At 47.3% G+C, this 23,917-nt stretch overlaps 2 protein-coding genes and 1 long non-coding RNA gene across 5 annotated transcripts in view; 2 read left to right on the forward strand and 1 right to left on the reverse strand.

Moving 5' to 3' along the window:
- Positions 1 to 44: 44 nt before the first annotated feature.
- On the forward strand, positions 45 to 4,580 carry MORN2 (MORN repeat containing 2). The gene is given in 6 exon segments (XM_040553128.1): positions 45 to 151; positions 342 to 392; positions 832 to 864; positions 867 to 937; positions 1,989 to 2,125; positions 4,303 to 4,580. Coding segments are annotated over 6 exon segments (402 nt in total). The 5' UTR covers positions 45 to 144; the 3' UTR covers positions 4,406 to 4,580.
- Positions 2,147 to 23,867, reverse strand: LOC121068082. 3 transcript variants are annotated; one of them, XR_005818596.1, is made up of 9 exons: positions 23,417 to 23,867; positions 22,340 to 22,482; positions 21,495 to 21,598; positions 20,040 to 20,910; positions 15,010 to 15,096; positions 14,139 to 14,257; positions 8,930 to 9,133; positions 3,635 to 3,842; positions 2,147 to 2,834 (listed from the first exon to the last, which is right to left on the reverse strand). It is a non-coding gene; the product is annotated as an uncharacterized LOC121068082 (long non-coding RNA). The 3 variants fall into 3 exon arrangements; XR_005818597.1 differs by having other exon boundaries at positions 3,695 to 3,842; positions 15,010 to 15,202; XR_005818595.1 differs by having other exon boundaries at positions 15,010 to 15,202.
- The window catches only part of ARHGEF33 (Rho guanine nucleotide exchange factor 33), a 31,758-nt gene continuing 12,562 nt past the window's right edge, over positions 4,722 to 23,917 (forward strand). The window contains exons 1-5 of the mRNA XM_040553129.1: positions 4,722 to 6,641; positions 12,433 to 12,587; positions 15,973 to 16,022; positions 21,515 to 21,679; positions 23,097 to 23,218. Coding sequence (XP_040409063.1) covers positions 12,566 to 12,587; positions 15,973 to 16,022; positions 21,515 to 21,679; positions 23,097 to 23,218 — 359 coding nt within the window. The 5' untranslated portion in view covers positions 4,722 to 6,641; positions 12,433 to 12,565. The remainder of the gene's footprint in view (positions 6,642 to 12,432; positions 12,588 to 15,972; positions 16,023 to 21,514; positions 21,680 to 23,096; positions 23,219 to 23,917) is intronic.

Raw genomic sequence — 23,917 nt, forward strand, 5'->3', positions numbered from 1 at the left:
TCCCCTGTCCCCTGTCCCCCCCCCCCCCCCGCTCCCCATTCCTCTCCTCACCGCCCCGCCGCCGCTGCCCTGACCTGGAAGCGCCGCCTTCCCCTTCCGGGCCGCCGGCCCCCTAGCAACGGCGGACACTTCCGCATAGCAACCATGGAGGGTACCCCCCCTCCAACAAATAAATAAATAAATAAATAAATAAGTAAATAAATAAATAAATAAATAAACAAACAAACAAACAACACCCCCTAAACAAGCACACAGAGAGCTGCTTGCTAATTCATGCTGATGGGAAAAGTTGGGGTGTCAGCTAACTGCAGTGACATATTTTTTTTTTTCTTTCTCAGCAGGTGCTGTGGTTTTTAAAGTGTCCTTCATGTTCCCAAACAAAGACAAGTATGGTAAGGAACCCCCGTCCCGCACCAAATTCCTTTTGTCACCCTGCGTGAGGATTTTCAACCCGCATGGGATGTGTGGGGAGAAATCTGCGCGCTGTCAGCGTGAGGGCTGCACAGATGACATGCTGGCCAAAGCTGCCTCCCTCTGTCCACCACACGCCAAGGCAGGACCTGGCTCCAGGTTGTTTAAAGAAAAAAAAAATTCCAAGCAAACCCCTGGAATGGTCCATGGGGGGTCTGCTCTGCCCCATCCCACCTCCCTGCTGGTGGTGGTGGGGGAATTGCCACAGGCTGCTGCCAGCTGGTGCCTGCCCCGTGGGCCTTGCTCACCCAACAGACCACCTCTGGGAGCAGTCTGTCTGCAAGAAATGCCCTCTGGGATCTTTTTTTTTTTTTGTCTCAAGTGATATTTTGAATTCAAAATACCTGGCTCGTTTCCTAGAAGGGGAGTGCAAAAAGACACCCAAGGGTGTGCTCCAAGGAACGGGCATGGAGTTCACACCAGCGCCAACGGAATGACGTACATAGGTACCTGGAAAAACAACAAGGTAATTTTAAGGATTCCTTCATTTCAAACTTTGTCTGGGCTTGGCATGGAGTGAGTCTTACTATACCCACCCTTAGATGCATGGAAAAGAAAGCCATTACCTGCGAAGGATCTCAGGCTCTTCTTCCACTAGGGAGTCTTGTCCCAAGCCAGCCTGAAGACTTCAGACACTTGGGGTATTGGGACATCTGCTGCGTCCTGAGGCTTCTACAAATACACTGGTCACTGCTGGCCCTGGTGAAACACTTGGGCAGTGTGGTACTAGTGGTGCCCTTCATGGATGGGCTGTGTGTGCGTAGCTGGTTGAGCACAGCCTTTCTGCTTGTGTATATGCACCCCACACACCTCCCTTGACCAAACATGGGAGCTTTGGCCATTGACAGATATGCCACTAAACTGTAGCTGCCCTTGGTTACTGAGTTCACCGGGAATTAATTGTTAAGTACATAAAAAACGCTTATTTTGTTGATTCTGGAGACATCCCTGAAACGAGACAAATAAAGGCCTGCAATTAAAAAATAGCATCTTGTGGCTTTTTGAGATCTAGTCTGTCCTTTTCTCATTCTCATACAAAAATGTTTGTGCAGTGACAAGAATTAAGATTATGGTACAAACATGCTTTACAGCACAGATTTAAACCCCCAGACATGGCTCAGTCTGAAACAAATGAAAGATTTGCAATGCCTTGATCCACAGAAAGAAATTCCAGAAAATTTAATTAACCCCTCAGGCTGTCAGGGTAGATGAGTTATTTGTAGGGCTGGGGACAGCAGTTCCCTGTTGCACAGACTGTAAAGGTCCTGTGAGACTATCAGCAGAGGAAAGATTTATTAGATACTGTGACTGGCCAGAAACTCCAAGCTGTTATCTAAAATCCTTGTAGAGGTAGGAACCTGTCTAAATCTGAAAAAGAGTCACCGTCCTCTCCTCTTATCTGAATAAGATAGCAAACTCAAAGGCAGCAATCTGAAAAGATACTGTAATGGAAGGAAATATAGCATATGCATAAACATTAACCCTTTACTTTATCCATCATCTCTCATTAAATGCAGATGAATGGTACCGGAAGGCTAGAACATCCTTCTGGGGCAGTTTATGAAGGCGAGTTCAAAGACAACATGTTTCATGGGGCAGGAACCTACACTTTTCCAAGTGGAGCAAAGTACATTGGACCATTCAATGAAAGCAAGTATGTTTGAAGCTGAAGGGTTCTGTAGTCTTTTCTATTAGTTTTGATTTGATAAGGCGTGAAGTCCAAATAAAATTCACCCAACATGGGAGTAGGTTTCTTTTGCTACCAGTGAAACTTGCACTGAATATCTGAAATTGCTGATTCCAGTTGTATCCATCTCATCAGATCAGTTAAAAGCCAGTGATTCAAGCCCAGTCAGAAGTTTTCAAGGTGGTTCTTCCACTCACCCACTTGTTTTTGTGTTACCAGGTCTCCAGGCTCAGGCAGAGTTAAGAAGAAGAGAACAGTTCAGATAAATTTCAGAATTTTTTCAAGCCTACAGACACATGCAGAAATACAGCACTGATTTGCACTGATAGTTTGCAAAGTTTTTGTTTACTTATTTTTGAGGTACAAATTCTGTAGAGAAAATGCAGAGGTTTATTTTTTATCACTCAGAATAAAATATTTTAGTGCCACTCATACAAAACAACAACTAGGCTAATTTCATTTAAATAAGGGTGTTTTGAATTGCTAAGACACCATCTTTTCCTAAAGCAAGAAGTTGATACCCACTTCATAATTCACAAAACAGATCTAATGAGAAAAATAACTGTAAAAACTCACAAAAGAATGTTCACATTTATTTTCCTTATGACTTCTCTGTCAGATTTCCTAGGTTTACTTTAGGTTTATTTTTTCTTTAAGTATCTCCACAGTCCAGTATCTGAAATAAATCAAAAATACATATGTGCAGTTAATATGTGGTCTTTCATCATAAAACATCCCTGCCTTGCTGCTGACCAAAAAGAACAGCCGTAGTAGTAGAAGTATGACCAATTCTGTTTTTAAATGATTAGACACCAAAGGAAGTATTAGCAAAATATACCTGAATGCAAAATATATTAACCTTTAAGAGGGGGGGAATTAAAGACATTTTACACTATTAAAGTGGCATGTTAAAATCTGCCACGGGGCTGCTGTCCTTTGCTGTCATACCGAATGTCAGATGTGAATTTGACGTGAAGTCTGAATCTGAATACTCATCTCTGTAGTGAGGGCATTCAAGCAATAGATCACATACACAGCTTTTACTTTATGGGTGTTTCCTTTCAAAAATCTTAAGAGTGATGCCTCTGCTCCCATGGGAAAATGTAGCCCGTTGCAAAGGGGCCAGCAACGTGCTTGTCACGGGTAGCTAGTAGCCTTTATTCAAACTAAAATGCTGGCATAGACACACCCTAATTAGTAGGAGAGACCCAATCTTTGCCTGCCACTGCCATTTTCACCAGGAAACTAAGACTTTTCCTTTTTTACACTGTTTTGTGCTTGTTAATACACACTGCTGCCTGACAGCCCAATGCAGGCTACTTTGCCCAGTTTGGGGATTGCCAGTTTCCACCTACTCACACAAGCTGGGTGTCAGTTCACCAGATCACTGCAGCTTTCATGAGAGAACATAAATAGGCAGCACCACGGCAACTCGCTGTGACTGCTAGGTGCCTTCATTTTTTAAGGGAAACATACCTCCAGTAATTGGTTTTGGAAGTTATTTTCCCCTCATTTACAAGGGACGCTGATACATACATTTCTTCTTTATAGCAGTTTTCAGGTTTAACGATGAGCTCGATCACAGCTTTCAAAGATCAGCAGAAATACATGGTTTATGAGGACTCAGTTCACACGGCAGTTACTTTTTTTCCCCACTGGAGGCTGTAAATCCTTGCACTTTGTCCTAACAGTAGAGAAGGATGGGGAAAGGGTGAGGCAGGATGAATTTTTACAGCAATGTCAACACAGTAACTAGCTGCATACACTTACACATCTTTAGGATGTCCCTCAAGGAAGTCAGGATCAACTTGATAGGATTTAATCTCTGATTACTTCAAATCATGACCAGATCTACAAAGTTTTTCCTGTACAAGCTACGTGCTAGCAGGATGTTAGAGTAAACACACTTTTGCACAGGAAGGCGTATGTTATTTGGCTGTCTAAGCCACGTGCTTCATAAGTCTTCTTAGCTTGTAGGTAGCTTTTATAAGTTACCACACGGGAGAAAGTTAAAGCAGGTACTTGGTCTGGATGGGGAAGGTTTTGATTCCTGGCACTTTGCTTATCCAGCTTGCGCACACATCGCTGTGCTTCCACAAACTGATCACATTCTTTATTAACAGGCTGCATTCATGCTGTTACAGGATGGAAGGTGAAGGAGACTTTATAGATGAAAACGGAGTGGTGTGGACTGGCATTTTCAGTGGCTCAGCAGCAGTGGGACTGAAGCAGAAGCTGAGAATGTAGCTGTTTGGTCCTGACAGCAGCACGAGTCAAGGGCAGCCCTGGGATCACATTCTGGGTTCAACAGCTGTGATGAGTTTTCAACAGGCATTGATTTCTTCATGTATTTATTAAAAATAACTCCTGAGGATGGATATCACTGGTAAATAAAATAAAGTTACTTTTCTTTTCAGACTAGTTAGTTGAAGTAAACACCTGAAAGAAAAGGGATTGGAAAGGGTGAATTTATAGGTGGAAAAGTTAATGTACAGAATTCCTTTTTGTTTTAACCTCAGCTAGGAATTTCTTTCTCCCTGGGTTTCAAAAAAACAAATGTCATCAACAAATGAAGCCTAATTTATGCTCAGCTTCTGTAACTTTCCCCAGAAAACAAAACTCCCCACCCACAAAAGCCTTTGCAAACACAGTGCTATGTTTGGACTAAGCCAGGCATTCCGCAGTGGGGTCAGGACAGAGAGCAAGTGCAGCTATAGCATGGCAATTACTTCTCCCAGGTAAAGCCCATAAACCCCAGGCTCCAGCAGCAGACTGCTCAGAGACATGCGCCGAAGCCACTTTCCTCTGGGAGGGAAGTCGACAGGTGAGCACACAGGGAAGGTCTGTTCACTGTCACCATTCCTATCAGAAGGTCTAATGCAATAATAAATCTATTTTTCTTATCGTTTGGGTTTGTACCTCAAAGGTCTCTTTGCACTCTGAATCTAATGAATAGTAGGAAAATTGCTTTCTAGTTTAAAAAAAAAAAAGCAACATGCCATCTTTGTCAGGAAAAAAATGTGTTGTCTTTGTTTGCCAGATGTTTAACAGAGTTTTAGTAAATACCTGCCCTTGCCTCCATTTGCAACCACAATGTACAAATTGGTACTCTTTCAGATGTGTCTTCAAATACTCAGTGCATTTTGCTATGATTTGGAAAAATCTTGGGCTCTTTGGTTTCTTAGCAAAATGAAAAAACTAGCACATTATCAGCACACTGGAACACAAGCTGCTTGTTGATCATTTGGCGATAGAACTCCTTGGGTTATATTCACAGGTATTCTTCTTCAGTATTACTATTTTGTTTTGCTCAATTCTGTTGTGTTTTGCTCCTGAAATAGCCAGGTCCAAGAAAGAAATACAGTGTCCTTGTCCCTAGTCCTCAATTTCAGGGGTAGCAGCATCTTCACAGAGCTTCCATTAACCTGCAAGTCTGTCCTTTCAGCTCCTTAGCAAGGCCTCCACATCACCTCCTTTTATCTGTGCTGCACAGTAATTATACTGATTTAGGCGCTGCGGTTTTACATTTTAGGTTTTCTGCCTGAAGGGTATCTTTGATGCTGATATTTGTCTTTCAGTGAGAACTTATCCTTCCTTTTGCTGCTGTTCTTGCTCCTTTATGCCTCCCTGCTCTTCTGCTCCGGAGTAACTCACCGGACTAGCTCAAAACTTTTCCTGGCACCCTGGCCATGGGTTACCTGTTTTCTCCCCATGTTTTCTTGATGCCATTCGGTGCAAAAAGCCCTGCAGGAACTTGGTGATGAAGTGGAGTAGACATCAAAGGCTACTGCCTCACACTCCCCCACCTCCCTCAAACCCCTTATTTTTTTTTCTGAAGGGAATTTTTCAGGGTCTAACAAGAAACAGAAAATACACAAGTGCTGGTGGTTCCTGCTCCCCTGCCTTGGCTACTCTGGCTGCCTTGCTCTGAGCCCTGAACAAGAAAGTGCACAAGCAAGAAGCCCTCTCGGCCCTGGCATCCTTAATGAGGCCATGCAGGACAGGAGACTGAGGTTGTCAAAGAAGGCGGGGAGGAGCCGGTCCCGTGTCCCTGCCCCAACTGCTGGCTGCCTCGTCTGGGTGCCACAGGAGGTATTTAAAAGCCTCTAAGCTCAGCGAGGTAGCACAGACCACGCCAGCACCCGACTCGCACCGTATGGCCCCCTCCACTCGTCACTTCCCGAGGCTTCTCGCACTCCCTTCACAGCAGTGTGCCATTCTAATTAAAAAAGAAAAAAGTCGGTATCTTCTCCTTCCAAGCGCGCAGTCCTGATTTTTGCATGGGGATGCAAGGATGTGACCCGAAGATTACATAATTAGAAGGCATTTGTTATGCTTACGTTTCAAATCAGTGATTAGCATGTGACAGTCCCGTCCTGGGAAACGCCAAGCCACCATTGCTCTCCTCTCTCTCCTCTCTTGCACACTGCTAATTCCCAACTCTGGCAACCGCCAGCGCTGAAGGCTCTTCAACTAGCCTGGGGTAAGTTTAAAATGTACTCAGCATGAGATGAAGTGTGGGATTAGTAATGCCATTTTCCTATTATTGGAAAAAGCTTGAGCAGGAGGTATTTAATGTCGCATGTGCAGCATGTAAAATGGTATTTAAAATATTTTCGATCTTCAGTGCCCAGTTATTTCCAGCTGATTTCTTCTAAGACTGTGAACGGAGATCTAGCTTTGTAGTGTGCTGGAGAATCTTGTGAGGATGCATTTATAATAGGGGCTCTAGAGAGGCTGAAAGGACCTGTTTTGCTTTTACTGTTTAAAGAGCTAAGTTGAGGTCTCTTGCTAGATTGAAGTATTTGGATGATAACTGTGTTAGAATTAGCTGGAGACAAAGCATGAGACTGAAGAGAGCATATCTATGATTTTTTTTTGCTCTCTTAGAGGACTGGAGGTGTTCTCCAAGTGGGCTATTTAGAACAGACAGCAATCTCAGCCAGGAGAATTGTGAAACAGTCACCAGGAAGATCCTAAGCATTTATTTAGGAAGACTGTAGATGTTTAGCAACATCTACAGAAGCAGCAAAAGTGCATAGGGATTCTCCTGCATTGTTCCCCAATTCCTCATTTTGAGAACAGAACCGGACAGAAAGCCAAAGAAAGAACTGTTATCCCTCAGGCTAGGCTGTAAATGTTTTATCTAACTTAGACTGTTTGCATGCTGATGCTTGGGGTATTTCAGTCACTTTAACAAGTGATCCTATCTACAGTTGATTATTTCTGCCATTCCACGTGGGGGTCCAAGGCAGACTGCTGGTGTGACTGCTTGTCAGCAAGGAAAGTGTCCTGTGGTGGGCTGGCACACCAGGCAAAGCCTGGACTTGCTGTGGGAAGACGTCCACCGGTGGTTTAGGAAACAGCCTCACGGAGGGCATGCAGGGTTTGCTCCCGCTGCTAATGTGCACATGTATTCGTGTATGTGCATATGGGAAGGGGTTAAAGGAGTGGGGTTTGCTCTGTATTGAAAAAAAGAAGGTGAAGACTGAGGGGTGCCTCTTGCTGTTTTTAACTGCCCTGAGGGGGTTATAAAGCAGATGGAGTCCAGATTCTTCCCAGAGGCACACAGTGAAAGGACACAAGGCAATGGGCACAAGCTGCAGCAAAGGGAAATGTCCCAGTTGGGCACAAGGAAGGAATATTCTTCCCCAGGGTGCTGGATGAGCCAGAGGGGCTGCGAGGACTCTCGTGTAGGAGGTATTCAAACCTGGACACAGCCCTGAGCCACTTGGTCTAGCTCCAAGTTACAAAGGTCCCTGCTCACCTAGACCCTGCTGTGAGCTTATTCCTTCAGTCCCCTGCTAGCAGAGGCAGGATTCGAGCAAGCAGCCTGCAACCAGGACCTCAGGGCTGAACACCAGTCCGATTTTCCAACCCCTTTTGTCACCCTCGAGGAACAAGCCAGACACTGCTCAGCAAAACTCTTGTCCTTGGTGAGGACAATATTAACAGCTTCCCCACCTGGCAGTCAGCAGGACAAGAGAACAAGCACACGCTCCAAACCACACAAGAGGTTTTGTTTTAATGCTGAGGAAGGACCGACTACTTTTCCTCCACATATACAGCAATTCAAAAGAACCAGGGACAGACAGGCAATGTTATATATTCGTGGAGTCCAGCAGTGAGTCGTAAATGCTGGAAAGTATCCAACGCAATGCATTTATTTAACGTAACAAAGAGCAGTACAGTGACTCAGGAAATTGCAGGCTGCAGCTAAAGGACACACAAAAGACAGACATTCTGGTAAAATAGGGAATATCTTCTGGACCCACTTAACCAAGGTCAACCTACTTTGCGGTGCAGACACATAGCAGAGCTCCTGGTGGTGCCCGGAGCTGGAGGGGATGGCGGCATCCCTGGTGCCCCAGTTTCAAAGCCTCACTCCTGAGCTCTGCAGAGGACAGAGACTGGGCTAAGGTATTGTCCTTGTCTGAGTAAGTGTGATGTGGAAGCTCCTCACATAGCTCTCTGTGGGTCTCGCTGTATGGGAATTGTTTCCAGTTCCCTCTATAAGGAAAAATTTCCGCAGATACCAGGAAACCACAGTGTTTTTACAACCCAGGAGATAAGATGGGCAAGGGTCCCCCTTCCAGTCCTATGTGCCTGAGAACAGAAGACAGGTAAAAGGACAATGACATGTCCTCATACGAGCCCTTCTACAAGCATTACTTTTCTCTAACTAAAATCCCAGGTAGGTTATTTTTCTTCATATCAGACACATCTCTTTTTTTTTGTACTGGATCCAAGTGGTTGCAGAGTACTTATTACCTGTAGTACAGCAGTGGGGGTTCCACCCGTGAGTTTCCCCTCCTTACGTGCACCGTCCCTCATGACAACTGCGAGTTTCCTTGTGTTACTAGAGGGCAACCACGGATGCTCTTCGGACAGCATCCTTCACGCTGAATCTCTGCGGTGAGGCTGATGGCAGAGCTCCTAGTGACGTGCTGGGCAGGGGGGCTGCAGAAGCAGGACCTAGACAGAGACACAAGTGTTTTGAGGTCTCAGATGCCTGCGAGGAGCTGGTCTAAGAGAGAAAGCTCACAGAGCATGGTAGAACAGATTTATGCTTTAATTCTGGCTTTTCCTCACCTCGAGTGCCTGACATTGCAACTTGTTTATATGCACTTCCTTCATGCACTACAGTCCCCTGACTCCCCTGTTTAGGGGAATGCAGTATGGATTACAGGTTCTCCTTTTTGTGTGTTTGGATGTATATATGTATGTATACATGTATATATCCCATGTGCTGATATTTTCCCTCAGTTTCACTCTTCTCCATCCTTTCCCTGCATGAAAGAGATGTTTTCTTTCCCTTCCATGAGGGAACCAACATTCAAACCCAAACATACCTACGATGCTTGCTAAGCAAGCAGCTGGATAATGCTGTTCAGCAGCTGAGGGCTGAAACTGCTGTTTCCCATTTCAGACAGTTCTGCTCTTCCAGCACAGCTCAACAAACGTCTGTCTCTCCACCCCAGCAGGATTATGAGCTGCTGCTCTCCCACTTCCGAAATGCTGTGCTCCCACACCAGATGCTCTTGCTACTGGCAGGGTACACCCCACAATACTTCAGCAAGTGGATAGTAAAATTATAAAATATCTAAGACAGGCTATGCAGTTGATGTACTTGAAGGCATATTCATGTAATTAATTCCATACTAATTGATGATTATTAACAGTTAACTATTACATGGCGGTATATTGCTATGACTGGTAGAGTAAGGCATTAATAATTTAAAGGCAAAAGAACTGTTAAACATATGTGGTTTTGGTAAAAAGAAAAAATGTAATAAACTTCTGGCAAACAGCTGTTTTCACTGAACATGTTTATCATAGAGAAGGTTTGTATTTCTTTCATATCTGTTTCAACTTTCCAATTTGTTTGTTTCCCCCCATTATCGCAAAAAACAATTCTGAATTTTGAAAGCAGTTCTCAGTGTGACACAAGCTGGTGCCAGCTCACTGGCCCACTAACAAAAGCCTCAGGAATTTGCCCTGGCATCAGCTAGTCTACACTGGGAACAAAGTTTAACAACTTTGCTACTAAACTAACTGCTACTAAGGTGAAGTTAAAAGGCTGTTTCACTCATAGACCCAAACTTCTGCAACCTTCTCCTCAAGACTACTAAAGGATGGGTTAGCTACTTTAAAAACAGCAGCATATTTATTTGTTTCGGAACCAAACAACATTCTTGCCATCCTTGGCGAATCTAAAAAAAAAGAAAAAGATTTTTTTTCCCCCCACTAAAGAGGGCTGGGGCACAGAGCACAGGAGAAGCTGATAGAGCTGGGTTTGTTCAGCTTGGGAAAGGGAAGGCTGGAAGGTCCTACTGCCGTCAGCAATTACCTTGTAACAGAGGAGACAGTCAGGCTTTTCTCACAGACACAATGAAAGGACAAATTGCCATAGGCACAAGCTGCAGAAAGGGAAAACTTGGCCAGAAGGAAAAAACATCTTCTCCATGGGAGCAGTGCTGCCCTGGGACAGGCCCAGAAAGGTTGTGAAGTCTCCACCCTAGGAGGTGCTCCAGCCATGACTAGACGCGGCCCTGAGCAACCTGATTTTGCTTTGGGGCCAGCCTTGTTCTGAGCAGGGAGTCAGGGGACTCCATCTAAACTCTGCCATGAGCCTAGAAGTCTTCAGAACCAAAAGATAACCTTTACACTATCAGCTGATAGAAACCAGATTTAATAAGTTAGAACATTTACCTTACTGCAAACCAGGAGTCCACCTAGAAGCCTTCCCTGCCTGCCTCACAAAACCCACAGCAGCATCCAAAGCCAGAAGCTCTGACCCTTCACCTTTGCTCAGGATTTCCAAACATGTCAGGAAAGGTTCCCGTGTCCTGAGAAGCAGCCCTCTTACAGTTAAGCAGCTTATCCTTGCATTAATCCTCCATCTCAAGAAGATGTTAAACCTCAAGTCCCTCCGGCACTATGCTGGAAGCCTCTTCCAGTCCTCATCACACCCTCAGAAAGAGACGGGTCAAGTATGCTGCTGGTGGTGGCTGTGCTGCTCCCAGCCTTACCACCAGTGGCATCCCTTGCCAATAATAATGCAAAGCATCACCTCGACCTCAGGGCCTCCGACAGCATCCCTGCCTTCCTCTCTTGCGACTTCCCTCACTGCAGCTGCTGCAAAGCCATTGAAATGTGTGGCCCCCAAGGTGGTACAGCCTTGACTGCCACCAGGAATGACTGCTTCGGCAGCATTTCCTAGAGCCACAAAGAGCTTCTCTTGCATCTCTCCCACCCATTTAATGCTTCAATGCTTCGTGCCCTCCTCTGTGCTTGCTTCCCTGCAAGCACCACCCCAGGCTTCTCCAGACCACCACAGCTGCCAGCAGAGCTCTGCACTGTAACCAGTGGCCCCACCACTCCAAACTTCCATCTGCCAGCACAGCCTTGGGCATATCCACATCAAACAGGAACCTAGATGGGAGATTATTCCACACTCCTGTGTTACATCTGGTTTCCTAGTAAGGCTGGGCACAAGGCGACTCGCATTAAACCCTGGGGAGATGAAGTGTGGATGTGGGGCAGTGCCCATGCTAAGTCTGAGCTAGTACAATCCATTTTTCTGGGGCTCTGCCTGCATCACTGATCAGTCATTATCTTAAGACTGTTCCCAAGGTCCTAACCCCGCTACCTGACCCGCGAGATGCTTTACCAAGGAAGTGACTTGGGCGCAGCACCGTGCTCTGTCGGCCCTGGTTTCCACAGAGGCTGTGGCTATACCCATTAAGGTGTCATGCAGCACTCTGTGCCTCCGAAAGCCAGGGAGAAAACCGCCAGAGAAACCAAGCATGGCAGTACAATGCCCTCAAAAGTGCAGGACCGTGCAGCAGCACTGCGAAGGCAATAGCTCTGCGGCCCAAACCCAAGTCTGGGGGTCGTTTTGGGTGATCATTCACTCAGGAAAAAGCTGGTTCTCTGATCTAGAGAACAAACATCTACAGTGATGGTTGTTTGCATCTTACTTTTTCAAATACATCTCATTTTGCTTCTGTGGTCAAACAAGAAGCGTCTCGCTGAGCAAATAGTCTCTGTGGAATTACATAGGACTTCAGTCACCCATCCACATAAGCACAGCTGGCCTTGGGCTGGGAGGGAAACGTTTGTACCGGCAGCCCAACCTGCTTGTGGAGGCACTGAACCCAAACAAACCGTTAGGATGCCTCATTCCCTCTCAATTCCTTCTTCCTCCCCTCGTTTTCTGAACTTTGAGCATCTCTGCTCAGTAAATCCTTTCTGCGTCTTTCTGCACTCAGGGTTCAGACCAGCTGACCCATCGCAGGGCTCACATGTGGGCAACTGTAAGCCATGGGATGTTCCCAGTGACCAGCCAGAACCCTCCAGAGTGAGGACAGGAGTCCCTGCAAGGACGCACACCCTATAGCAGCCATGGACTCAAACAAACAAGAAGGTAAAGCAACCTCTAATTTCACTTCTTGATAGTATGAAAGAGAGTTAGGAAGAAAGCTGCACTCATACAACATGTTGCCAGCCACCAACCAGCCCCACAAAAACACCTCTTAGCTGTGGCAGCTGTGGGCAAATGCTCTCTTCTTTTAGTTTCATAGAAATATTTGGGGTTTGAAGTTTTCTGTATCTTGTTTTAAAAACACCTCCCTTTTCCCCTCTGGAAAATAATCCCGTGGCATATGTCGTTGCCATATGGGAAGTCATTCTCCTCTCCTGCCTTGGGATGCAGAGAGAATTCCAGCTGTCAAAAGCTGCATCTTACTGCAGTGAGGATCTGCTACTCTCCCCCACGTGCTTTGTTGCAAGGGGTTCTTGCTCATGTCAGTGCCACATCCCAGACTTCTGCACTGGTCCTGACCTCCCAAGCACCAAGAGATATCCATGCCACGCTGCCTGAACACAACCAGTCCTGCTACAGTCAGCAGCACTTCCAGGAAGCATGCAAAGCCCACAGGTTTCAGGTCCAGGGTTTTAGTCGTTATGGGTTTAAGATGTTCTTCTTGCAGAGGAATGTGGGGCAGGTGGTACTGGCTTTCCACCCCAAACCATTGGTAGCACTGTGCTCTGCCTTGCCACCTCAGAGATGATTGTGTCCATGTGCTGAGGAACTCCCAGAACTAACAAAGAGCAAAGGGAGCAGCCTTCAGGAGTGCCCACGACTGCCAGCTCAGGAGAGAGAGCCTAGACCATTTCTAGCCCTCTTAAAAGATGCTTGGTGGTGCCAACATTCATTCATGGCATGGGCAACGCAAGAGTTAATTCCTCTATTATTATTATTCTAATTTGACTAAATTGGGTCTGTGTACCTAGGCCCCTGCACTGTAGCAGGCTGAAAAGGAAATTAACTCAAGGATTTTTTTCCAATTAATTGGCATGCCCCCACGGGCTGCAGATGTTCGCTGCAGAAATTGGGAGATAACCACGAAGCCCCTTGCTTCCCAGCTGTGAGGGAGCCACGCTCTGCTCCTGCTCCCGGCAGTGACTTTGCAGAGGTGAGCTGGGTAGGACTGGGTACATACAGAGAGTGCTTCTGCTCACGCTCACGGTAAAGGTGGGAAGTAAAAGCACAGAAGCAGAGATCTTCTCCACTCTTCTGGCCTTTCTCAGTCGCACTTCCCTGCTTTGAGTGTGTTTGAGGACATTACAGACTGATCCACCTCCTCCAAAACCAAATGAAAGATCCCTGCAGACTTCTACAGGGCTGGCTCAAGCCCCCTGCGTTATTAGTTTGAAAAACACACAAAGAAAATGAGATAAGAGAGCCCGTGGCCCTTCCTTGTTGTGCTACCCTTGTACCTGACATCTCTAACTCTTCACAAAGCATCCAATATGCCCACCATTTTGCAGAAAGAGCAGCTCCCTGTCCTCCACGCATCTGATTTGTATTGTGCTATTAATTAAGAAATATGCCCTCTTGCTCTTTTTGGGTCAGTCATTACCACCCTCACAGTAAGACTCCAGCATTAACCTTTACATCAGAACAGACCTGTACCTTGGAGTTTTCTTGCAGTAAGTACATTGGCTGCTTTCTCAAGCCCCGACTCCAGGAATCCAAAGAAAGTTTCATCATTCCATTCAGGCCAAAAGTTGGTTTCCAGTTCATGAGGTTGCCTAAAACAAACAAACAAACAAACAGAACACCTGAAAAAACAGACCCTGAAGGGCCAAACTGTAAAATAAAAACAACTTGTCATTTAGAAGATGAACCTTGGCACTTGGTGAGAGCTGGCTGATCAGTTTTGACCCCAAACAGCTGGCAATGCTGGTGATGGTTACTCCTCCCAGTAAGCCTGCTGTCCCATTTTCCTCAGGAAGAACCTTGGGAAATACTCCCTGGAGGGTCAGCGTCTGACCCTATAACCAACGTCCATGGCTACAAGACTGACTGGCACATGGAGCAAATGGCACATGGGCAGAGAGGGGCACACGGCCTCTCCTCCTCTGCCTCTCAGTTCCTCGAGTCACTAGGGAATTTGCTTACATTCCTCTGAATCAGGACAAATTCTAGAGACCAGAATAGGGCCAATGCATAGGTGCCCTTGGCAGTAACCCATATTCCCCCTCAGGGGCAAAGTAATCAGAACGCAGGTGTGCCTTGTAAAGCTCTTGACTTCCAGGCTTCAACTTTCCACTTCATGGACTTACTAACTGCCTAAAGCCCTCTCTGCACCTATTTCAGGCCTCTGCAGGACCAAATTTCTGTGGTTTTGAAGGCCCAGGTGGGTAAGGCACTGAGCATTTGCAGCCAGCATGGGAAGAGGGAGCTTGGCTTCCCCCAGAATCAGGCACGGGGTCACCAGCCACACTGGTGTCTGGCAGCAGAGAGGGGTGAAGCAAATTATTGGAGGCAAGAGAAAACCCACCTTGTGAATTGATGTTACCGAGGGGAGGCAGTACAAACGAGGAACCAGGTGGCATGGTATTTTCTGGGAGGTGAAGGCCAATGGAGCCTGACATAGGGAATAAAATGGGAACCGACAGCAATCAAATTGCAATCTCCTCAAAGTGCCAGTTCAGCACAACCAGCAGTAACTTCTGGTGGATAATTGAGGGTTTCTGCATAAAAGAGACAGTGTTAGAAGAGGAAATAAATACTTTTTTTTTCCCAATCAAAAACTCTGTAATGCTTAGAAAAGAGGTCTCTGCGGTGCCCAAATTGCTTTTGCAAAACAGATACAAGCTCCTCCATGAATTAAGTCTGCTTCAGAAACATTAAACCTACCTCCATTACACAAGATCAGGTGGGAATCACAATGCCACAAGAAAACAGGAATTCAGAACTAATGAAAATGCATTTTCGGGTGTTACACAAGACACCATTACCGCTTGGAATGCATTGTCACAAAATATAACTTAGAGCTTAAAATATACAGACCAGACCAGGCTTTTCAGAAGGATTATAAAAATAATTCCAAATAGTACAGGATGAAAAAAAATCTCACAATTGCAGAATTGCAGAAGAGAACTAAAGCTGCTTCATGGGAAAACTCTGTTACTGAAGGCTGGTACACAGAACTGAACTTTCCAGGGGGCAATTTAGTTCTGGTAGGGCATAAAGGGGTTTCTCACTCCTTTGCAGGGATCAGTTCTGGACAGATACAGGGCAGAAAATGAGGTGAATTTAACATCTGATGTAGTTGAGTCGTTCCCATTTTACAGCTGCAGTTTATTTTACAAACTATATAGTGTCCACACCTCCTAAAGTGAGACGTGAGTCCTTTAAAACTGATTTGTACCTCAAGAGGGACTTTCAAACCCTCTGTTCCAGTTATTTATAGCAACCATAATAAGTTATTTTAATTGACTGAAGTTCTTTATTCCCACAGGAGAGACTGAAAGTGTGCCTGTGAGTACCCCTGCAACACAGATTTCCCAGGTAAAGATGAGCAAAATGCCCTAAATAACTCCAAGATTTTAAAGAGTTACTAATAGATAACCAGTAGTTAAAGTTAAATTAAGTGGAAGGAGAAATGTAGGCACTTACACGGAACAGGGCATCTAAAACGCACACACTGCATGAACAAATGTCATACATATCACATCTCAGGCCTCATCTTAAAAGACACTCCAGTAAAATTTCCCTGCTCACAACCACTTGTGTCTAGACAGGTGATTTGTGCGCTCAGCTAATTAACTAACTGGCATCATTACCACCAATTAGAGAATGCCAATTTACTGAGCCGGAGGCAGATTTCATGGCTGAGCTCTGATGAGCTTTCTCCAAACCCACTGAACTGTCCCAGGAGCAAGGATGTGTGATTGCCACAGCGTGTGGGGGGGTCTTCCACAGCAGGAAGCAAGTCCCCTGGGGGCTCTGGGTTAGCCTGGCAGCCTCATGGCTCCTCGGACCACGGGGTACTACTAACCAAAAGCCCAGGGCAGCTGAGCAGGCACTGAGTCTTGCTGCATGCCTCTGCTTGGGTCCTCAGCCCAGAGCTTGGAAACCCTGTGTTTGGTGATCAGGATTTCTTGAGCTCTGCAGCTGCTCTTGGAGTTGGTGTTTCGGCTGCAATTAACCACTGTGGATGTGATGAGATTGCCTGCAGCATGGCTCAGGGAGCACCCTGCCTGGAGGACGCAGGGTCAGTGTCTCCACAGTGATACTTCCTAAGCATTTCCAGTCTGCAGGAAATGCGGTGGTGTTTTGAGCACTTTAAACCTTTTCCAGTTCAACCTGCAAGTGTACTCTGACAGAGGAACGTTTCCCTGAACTGGAAACCTTGGCTGTTTGAGACCAGCCTCGTCACCACTGCGACACCGCTGCCCCCAGTCGCTCCTAAGTGCACCACAGCAAGTGGCTGCAGTTACAGGATGCCCTGCACTGTAAGAGAGAAGCTACTGCTTTCCACTAACAAGGCACTGCTTCTCCTGCCTCATCCTCTTTTCTCATCCAGATGGCTCCAAGGAGATGTGACTGGGCTGCTGAAAAGTCCAGTGCAGTGAGCCCGATGTGCATGGAAAGCATGCAAGCTGCAGGACAAGTGTGCTGGGAAACCTCCCTCTCTAGCGGATACACTCTTAGGGCCAGGCTGCCTGCAGCCATAAATCTGCTGCCTTCCCGCTCTGAGGCATTGCGAGCCTTCCTAATGCTTGGCCTTAGTAGTGTTGCCTGTGACAAACATTACAGCAGGTAGCTGTACTAGATATTTGCTGCTCTCTGGTAAGAGAATACCTCACGCAACTCCAAAACATCAGATGCAGGCACTCTGGAAAGCGTCGGGCTTTGTAACAGATTAGTCTCAGGCAGCATCGCTAACAAGACATGAAAGTCCTCCTGGGTGACACAATGGTTACTGCTTCAAATTAACCACATTCAGATGACATGCAAAGTGATGGGCAGTAGGTAAGCTGGGAAGTAACACAGACAGTACTCCTTTGTTGTCACAGAAGGTTTTGCTCTCTTCTAGGACATATTTCTAACAGTACACTTAGTCCTGTGCAGTACTTCTCCATCATGAAACCATTTTCTACTGGTTTTGACAGTCTTCAGCTCAAGGTCCCTGAGAGCAGGCACAGTGCTAGTGTAAGGACCCTAAGGCAGCTGCCAAGGGCTGGCTCGAGGATGCAGAGCCCAAAACAGCTCAACCAATGCTGGGGGAGATGTGTGGACACCGCTACTAATGAAAGCAAAGGCTTCCTTGCTTCGATGTGGGCACTCCCAGTGGCAGCTAGAGCAGTAAGCGCAGTTCACCAAGGCTTTCCATCTGCTTCCCAAAGTTTTCCATCTGTTTTCCATCTCAGGCCATGCTACCCATAAGCCATTCTCATCTCCCAGTCACAACCTTCTTCCTTGGGCTGCCTTTAAGTCTGAAAAAAGCTTCATGCAGCAGCAGCAGTCACCATTTTTTGCAGACAGCTCAAATTGCTTGCACCTGCCAAGGGAAGATGGCAAGGCTCTGCAGCTTTGCCGCCTCTGGTCCTGGAAGCAGCATCTATTCCTTCCCCTTTGGGGACAGCATGGCAGCTGAGACAGGAGGAGAGGCTCAGCAAAGATCTCACAGGCATTTTTAAGTTCACTCTTACAAAGTAAAAATCAAAACCATGCTGAGAAATGGTTCTTGTTTGTCCTCTGATCTCATCCTTCTCATCTCCCCGTAACCACCACTACTTCCTCCACGTGGTTATGGTTCCCCCCTCCATGTGAGGAGTGATTGCTCCCCTCTGGGCCTCTACAGAGAGCTCATATTCCCCTTGGGTTGGAGATCAAGTGAGATTCACAAGCGACTGCTGCTCATTGTCCTTTGAGTCATGCAAAACCAGGAGGAGATCTCCTCATTTCCTCATGCACAGCTACCTTTCAGAGCACAGCACAGTTACTTCATCTGAGATGTTACTTGCAGGGTTTTTCCTCACACAGCTGAGGGAAAGGGAGGCAGATAAAATAGGACTCCCGATGTTGGTTTTTTTTTTTTTTTTTTTTGGAACAGGCACTTGTCAGTTCTTGGGCAGGTTCTAAGGATGCACTGTGACCTTGCAGATTCATTTATCCTCTAGGGATCAGGTAGTTCAAATTAACTTGCTAAAGTGTGTTCCTCTTCAACTTCATTTATTCCCTTAAATAGGTGGAACCAGGTAACATACTACAGTTAAACTCTTGCCATGTTTCCATGCTAGTATAAAACGCCCTTTTTTTTTTCGGTATACACTGCACTGTAGACGCTTTAGAAACACTGAATTGGCTTGACTTTCCAAGAGTTCACAAACCAGTGAACTCTCTCATTCTGCAAGCATAATCATCTGGGCAAGACAAACATGAGCCAATGCTGCACAGGCTTCCATTTGTTGTAGCAGCCCATGGGATTGAATGAGCTCAACCTAAAATCCAGTGCTCAAGCACTACACTGCAGGAGTTCATGGGTGTGTTGCTCCTATACCGCTCCACTCAAGCTTGGATGAAACTTGCATGCAATGCTGCAAGACTGTTTATGCTTCCTATCTATGCTTCAAGCCGTGAAGGCAGCAGAGGAGGGAGTTCTCAGGGTTTCAGGACTTCACACAAGCTCTGGCAGATGTGGCTGATCGATACTGCTGCTTTCATCCATCCAATGGCAAAGTGAAATGCAAATATAACATGCATTTCTGTATCTGAAATAGCTGTTTGCCAGTCGCCTGGGGCCAAGGAAGGATGTCCCTGGCAGGATAGACCCAGGCTGGGGCCCGGAGCAGTGTCCTGCAGGATACACACAGGAACCAAGCTAGCAGGGTGACTGGAAAAGCAGAGGTTGGCCAACAGTGAGCCCCCAAATAAAAAAGTGACCTTCTGCTCTTAGATACATTTGCTGAAACACAGGGGATAGTTTAGTCCAGTCTGTACTCCAAATCTCTTTTGGCTGCCTGTACTTTGGCTTCGCCACGCAAGGACACTGAATTCCCTGCAGTAGTCCTTTTTTTTTGTTGTTGTTGACTTTGCTGATGCCTAGCAGTTTTTGACTCTGGCACCTCTAGATCTGCACTATCACCCAGTACCCTTTGCAAAGGATCTGTCTAGATTAGCCCCTTTCTTGAAGCATCTGAGGAGGATACAGCCAGACTTGAAGGCAGTAGCATTTCATTTTGAGCCCATTCTACCCGAATGTAGGTATCTCTAGGGCCAGCTTCCAGACTGCCTCCACTTGGAGGCTGCAAAGTCTCCACCCTGAAGCAGATCTCTAGAACAGATCTGACGAATCACACCTTTTCACTTTGAGGAAAATATACAATGCCTAATCCCGATGCAGGCTAGCAGAGAGACTTTGCCTCAGCAACATAAGCTTAATGTTTAAGGGACTGGCAAGCACCTGTGAGCAGGGATGGGAATATTAACATTTTGCACACCTGCAGTACTTTATGTCCCCTCTGCTTCTCCAGGCACGCACATTAGGACGTTTGATGATGCTGGGGCCATCTGACTCACCTTGCTAGGCGCTGGTAAACGCACAGATACCAGAAGCAGTGTGGTTTGCCTCCCCTAGCAGCTATGGCTCCACGCAGATCCTCTAACCCAACAGGCTACACTCACTGCTCACAGGGCAACCACCACTGTGACAGGAAGGTGTCCACTGTGTAGGGGCTGAATCAAGGGATCTTAAGCTCCAGCTGGCCTGGGGAATTAGGGATGACTGCCCGAGGAGGGAAGATATCCTCTGCCCCCACCTCCTGCCTCTTGTTCTCCCCCTGTCCCATTCCAGCTCCTGTCAGTCCCACTCCTCCTGCCCAGGCAGCTCTGGGAATGTGTAGGGGACCTGTGGGGTAGGCACTGGGGTAGGAGTGGGGATGTCAGGCAGACGTCCTCTGTAAAGATGCTGTTGGTGTTGATCAGAGGAGGATGGTGCATGTCATTGCCCCGAGGTATCGGAAGCCATCTCTGCTCCATTTACAGGACTCAAGCGCCTGAGTTCCCCGGGGTGGCTGTCCTCTTACCATCAGTGCTCCAGTTTTGGACTCAGTTTATAACCAGATGTTAGGCCGAATTTCTGTTGTAAAGGTAAAAAACACTGGTACCGAAGCGCCTTGGGCCGCGACCTCGCCGTGGGCTTTGTGCAGGCAGAACAAGCGCCTTGCTCACAGCAGTGGGGGCAGAGCTCAGGGCTGACGGCCCAAGGTATCCCTGAAGAGGGTGTCCCCGCTTGGCAAGCTGCCTGTGTCCCCTCACTGCCCACCTCCAAACCTGCCTCGCCTGCTTGCTGTGCCAGCGCGGCTCGCCCCGCTCTGTCTCCTGCTTCGCCCAGCTGTCAACCGGCTGCCTCCAGCTTAGGTTGGGAGCTCTTCCAGCAGCACTAGAGCCTCTAGGGACAGAAAATAGGGAGAGTGGGCACGCTGTCCATGCCAGGGGAAACCCCCCCACTCCCTCCCCATCACAAGTTAAGAGCTGTGTCTTTTCCTGGAAAGGGCCCAGTGATAAAGGACAGAGCTGCTCCACAGCCCTCTGAGAGTGAGGAGGTGCTAGACCTATCCGGGGAGAGCACCAGCCCCACAAGCATATGGGGGAGGAGGTCTTGCTCAAAACCTGTCACATTCTTGACTGCTCAGCTGCTTTTGGCATTGATAATCTGGCTGCTGTTACTGACAACCTTCTTGGCATGTTTCAGGCTGTCCCGTCCTTCTGGAGACTGACAGGCTGCAACCTGCCAGGGGGCGTGGAAAAACTCTGGGTGCAAAAAGGGGCACATGGATTGCCCAAGTTAAACACCTCCTACCACGTACTGCAGCAGGAGCTGAACCTCCCCCCATGTCTCCCAGCTGTAACAGGAGGAGGAGAAAGAGGACAGCACCTTACAGGAAGGTTACACCCAGCCTTCGTGCCACTCTGAGCCATGGGTGACCCTCGGGGACACAGCCACCTGTGTCTGGGAGGAGGGACTGAACCCACCGTGTTTGTGGTTCCTCTAGTTGCAGGCATTAGCCTCTGAGTTGAAGGCGGGTTTCACAGAAGCAATGCAGGAGCTGTCGCGAATCCAGCATGGCGAGTACGCCCTGGAGGAGAAGGTCAAGAGCTGCCGCTGTGCCATGGAAGAGAAAGTGGCTGAGATGAAGAACTCCCTCAACACCTTCAAGGTAGGAGCACAGCTAGCAGGGGGCTGCACACCTGCCACGCTAGCTCGGGTGGCGTGGAGCTTTTCCCTGCCTCCATCAACCTTTCCTGCTCTCAAAGAAAATGAATGGGCAGTTGTTTCAGATGTATCTGCTGCAGTTCCTTTGGCTTTGCATCTTCCCTCCAGAACTCCAACCTGAATGTAAAACACATGTTTAGCCTTCTTGAGGGGCCACCAGACAGTGCTGCCTGCTGCCTTGGGAACAAGAGACCCCTGCTCCGGGCTGCACATACAGCAGGCATACAGCATGTTCACAGGCAGTCGCTGTGCCATACCTCTCCCCAGGTCAGGTCTCCTGCATTTCCTGCAGGAACCAAAGCTGCTGGGGAGCAAGGAATTAATACAAAACCCTAAAGCTTTTGAAGTTGAGTTCCCACACGGATGGGAGGAAGCGCTGCCTGGTTTGATCTGGCCCAAGGGGATAAAGACAAAGGACTGGGGAGAGAGCCTAGCAAGAGGGCCTGATGTGCACTTTAAACCAGTCAGCATCTCCATACAGAAACTGGATGGCTGCCTGTGAGGAGGCAGGCAGAGGAACCGTTCTGTTGTTTTTATGGTAAATTTTCCCCATGGGGTTTTGCTGAGTCAATAATACCTTGTGAAGTTAAAGAGGGCCGCTTACCAGAAAAACCTGTTACTGTCCCTGTGATGGGGAGAGATGGATGGCGCTGAGCAGGAGCCCCGTGGTCCCAGCCGAGCAAGGCAGACAACAGGAAACTTAAGGGCACGTGGCAGAGGTCTCAAAGCAGCCAGAGGCAGGGTTATCTAGGACAGGGATATGGGGGGAAGAGGGGTTTTAAAATCAAGACACGAGCAGTTATGCAAGCAACAGGAGTGGCAAAAGCTTATCTCCTTCTGCCTCATGCCCACGCTGACTGTCTAAACAAATTCCTGGTGAAGCCACCTCCTCACTCAGGGAAAATCCTTCTCCTTTGGTTTACAGGAACTTCATGCATCAGAGAGCTCTATGTACACTTAAGGCTTGGTTGAAACTGCCTGAGGGATGCCAGTGGGGAGGATATGCTGACAGTGAGCCACACACACAGCAAGGTTACAGCAGGCATAATTTCTTTAGAAAATCAGGCTAAAAAGGCAGCTTTCCAGGCCCTAATTCAACTGGTAGTAGATGAAGCCCTACATCTCCATTTCCCAGCAGTGCCTTAACCGCGGGACCTTATGTACCTGTAATCAAATTAAGGATTGCCACACTGTGCATGGCACGTATTACACACGTTAGACTTGAAACAAAAGACATGAAACAAAAAATCACAGGCACACTTTCCTGCAGCACCCCAAAGCACCTCCAGTCCACACCTGCCATGTGCTCTATAAGGCTGACGGGCACAGTGGGAATGCTTGTGCTTTTGCTTGTTTCTCAGGAGGAGCTCAGCGATGCCAAGTCAATGATTGAAGAAATCAGTGCCAAGCAGGAGGAAATGCAACAGAAAATTGAGCAGCTTCAGCAGGAGAAGAGGCGGGAATCACGGAAAGTGAAAGCTAAGTAAGGGCCTGCACTCCAGGGTTCCAGAAGTGCTAATTAGCAGTGGTGTCCATTCTGCTCATTTCCTTACAACTTCATCTCAGTCTTTTCCTAGCTGGACATATGTATAAATCCTGATTATTACTGGAAGCTCCAGCCTTCAGTTCCCCCCAGGCTTTTAGACACATACCCCACAGAGCAAGTACAGCAGATACACACCAACACCTCGGTGGGATTCCAGCAGCAAAAGCCCCGGCAGCCCGCAGGGAAAGCAGGTCCTGGTGAAACAAACAGACCTGCTGGGGAAGAAATACTATCTTAAGTCAGGAGCCCTCACCATTAAAAGCTATCCCAAAGCCAACCCCATCCAGACAATAGTGCTGCAGTTTCCCCTCCCTTCTCCTGCTGCCGAGTGTGCAGGACTCAGCAGGCTCCTGACTGTGCAGCCATGATCTGTTTCCCCGTCACCAGCTTTTTCTTCTCTGAGCAGGGACACACTGGAGCATGTTTGCACACTGCTGGGCCACACTGTTGCTGTGATGTGAGGAGGCAGACTGCTCGTCCACCTTGGCCCTGATTAGCCTCCCTCTTGATGATGGATGTACAACTGCCTTGGTGCAAACACTTGGCTAGCCAAATCTAGGCTAGCCCCTGAGCTAATTAAGCCATTTAATTGGATAAAACATGCTCTGCAAAAGAACAGATCTGAAATAACCTTCT

This window comes from Cygnus olor, chromosome 3, assembly GCF_009769625.2.
Source record: "Cygnus olor isolate bCygOlo1 chromosome 3, bCygOlo1.pri.v2, whole genome shotgun sequence".
Classification (NCBI taxonomy): Eukaryota; Metazoa; Chordata; class Aves; order Anseriformes; family Anatidae; genus Cygnus; species Cygnus olor.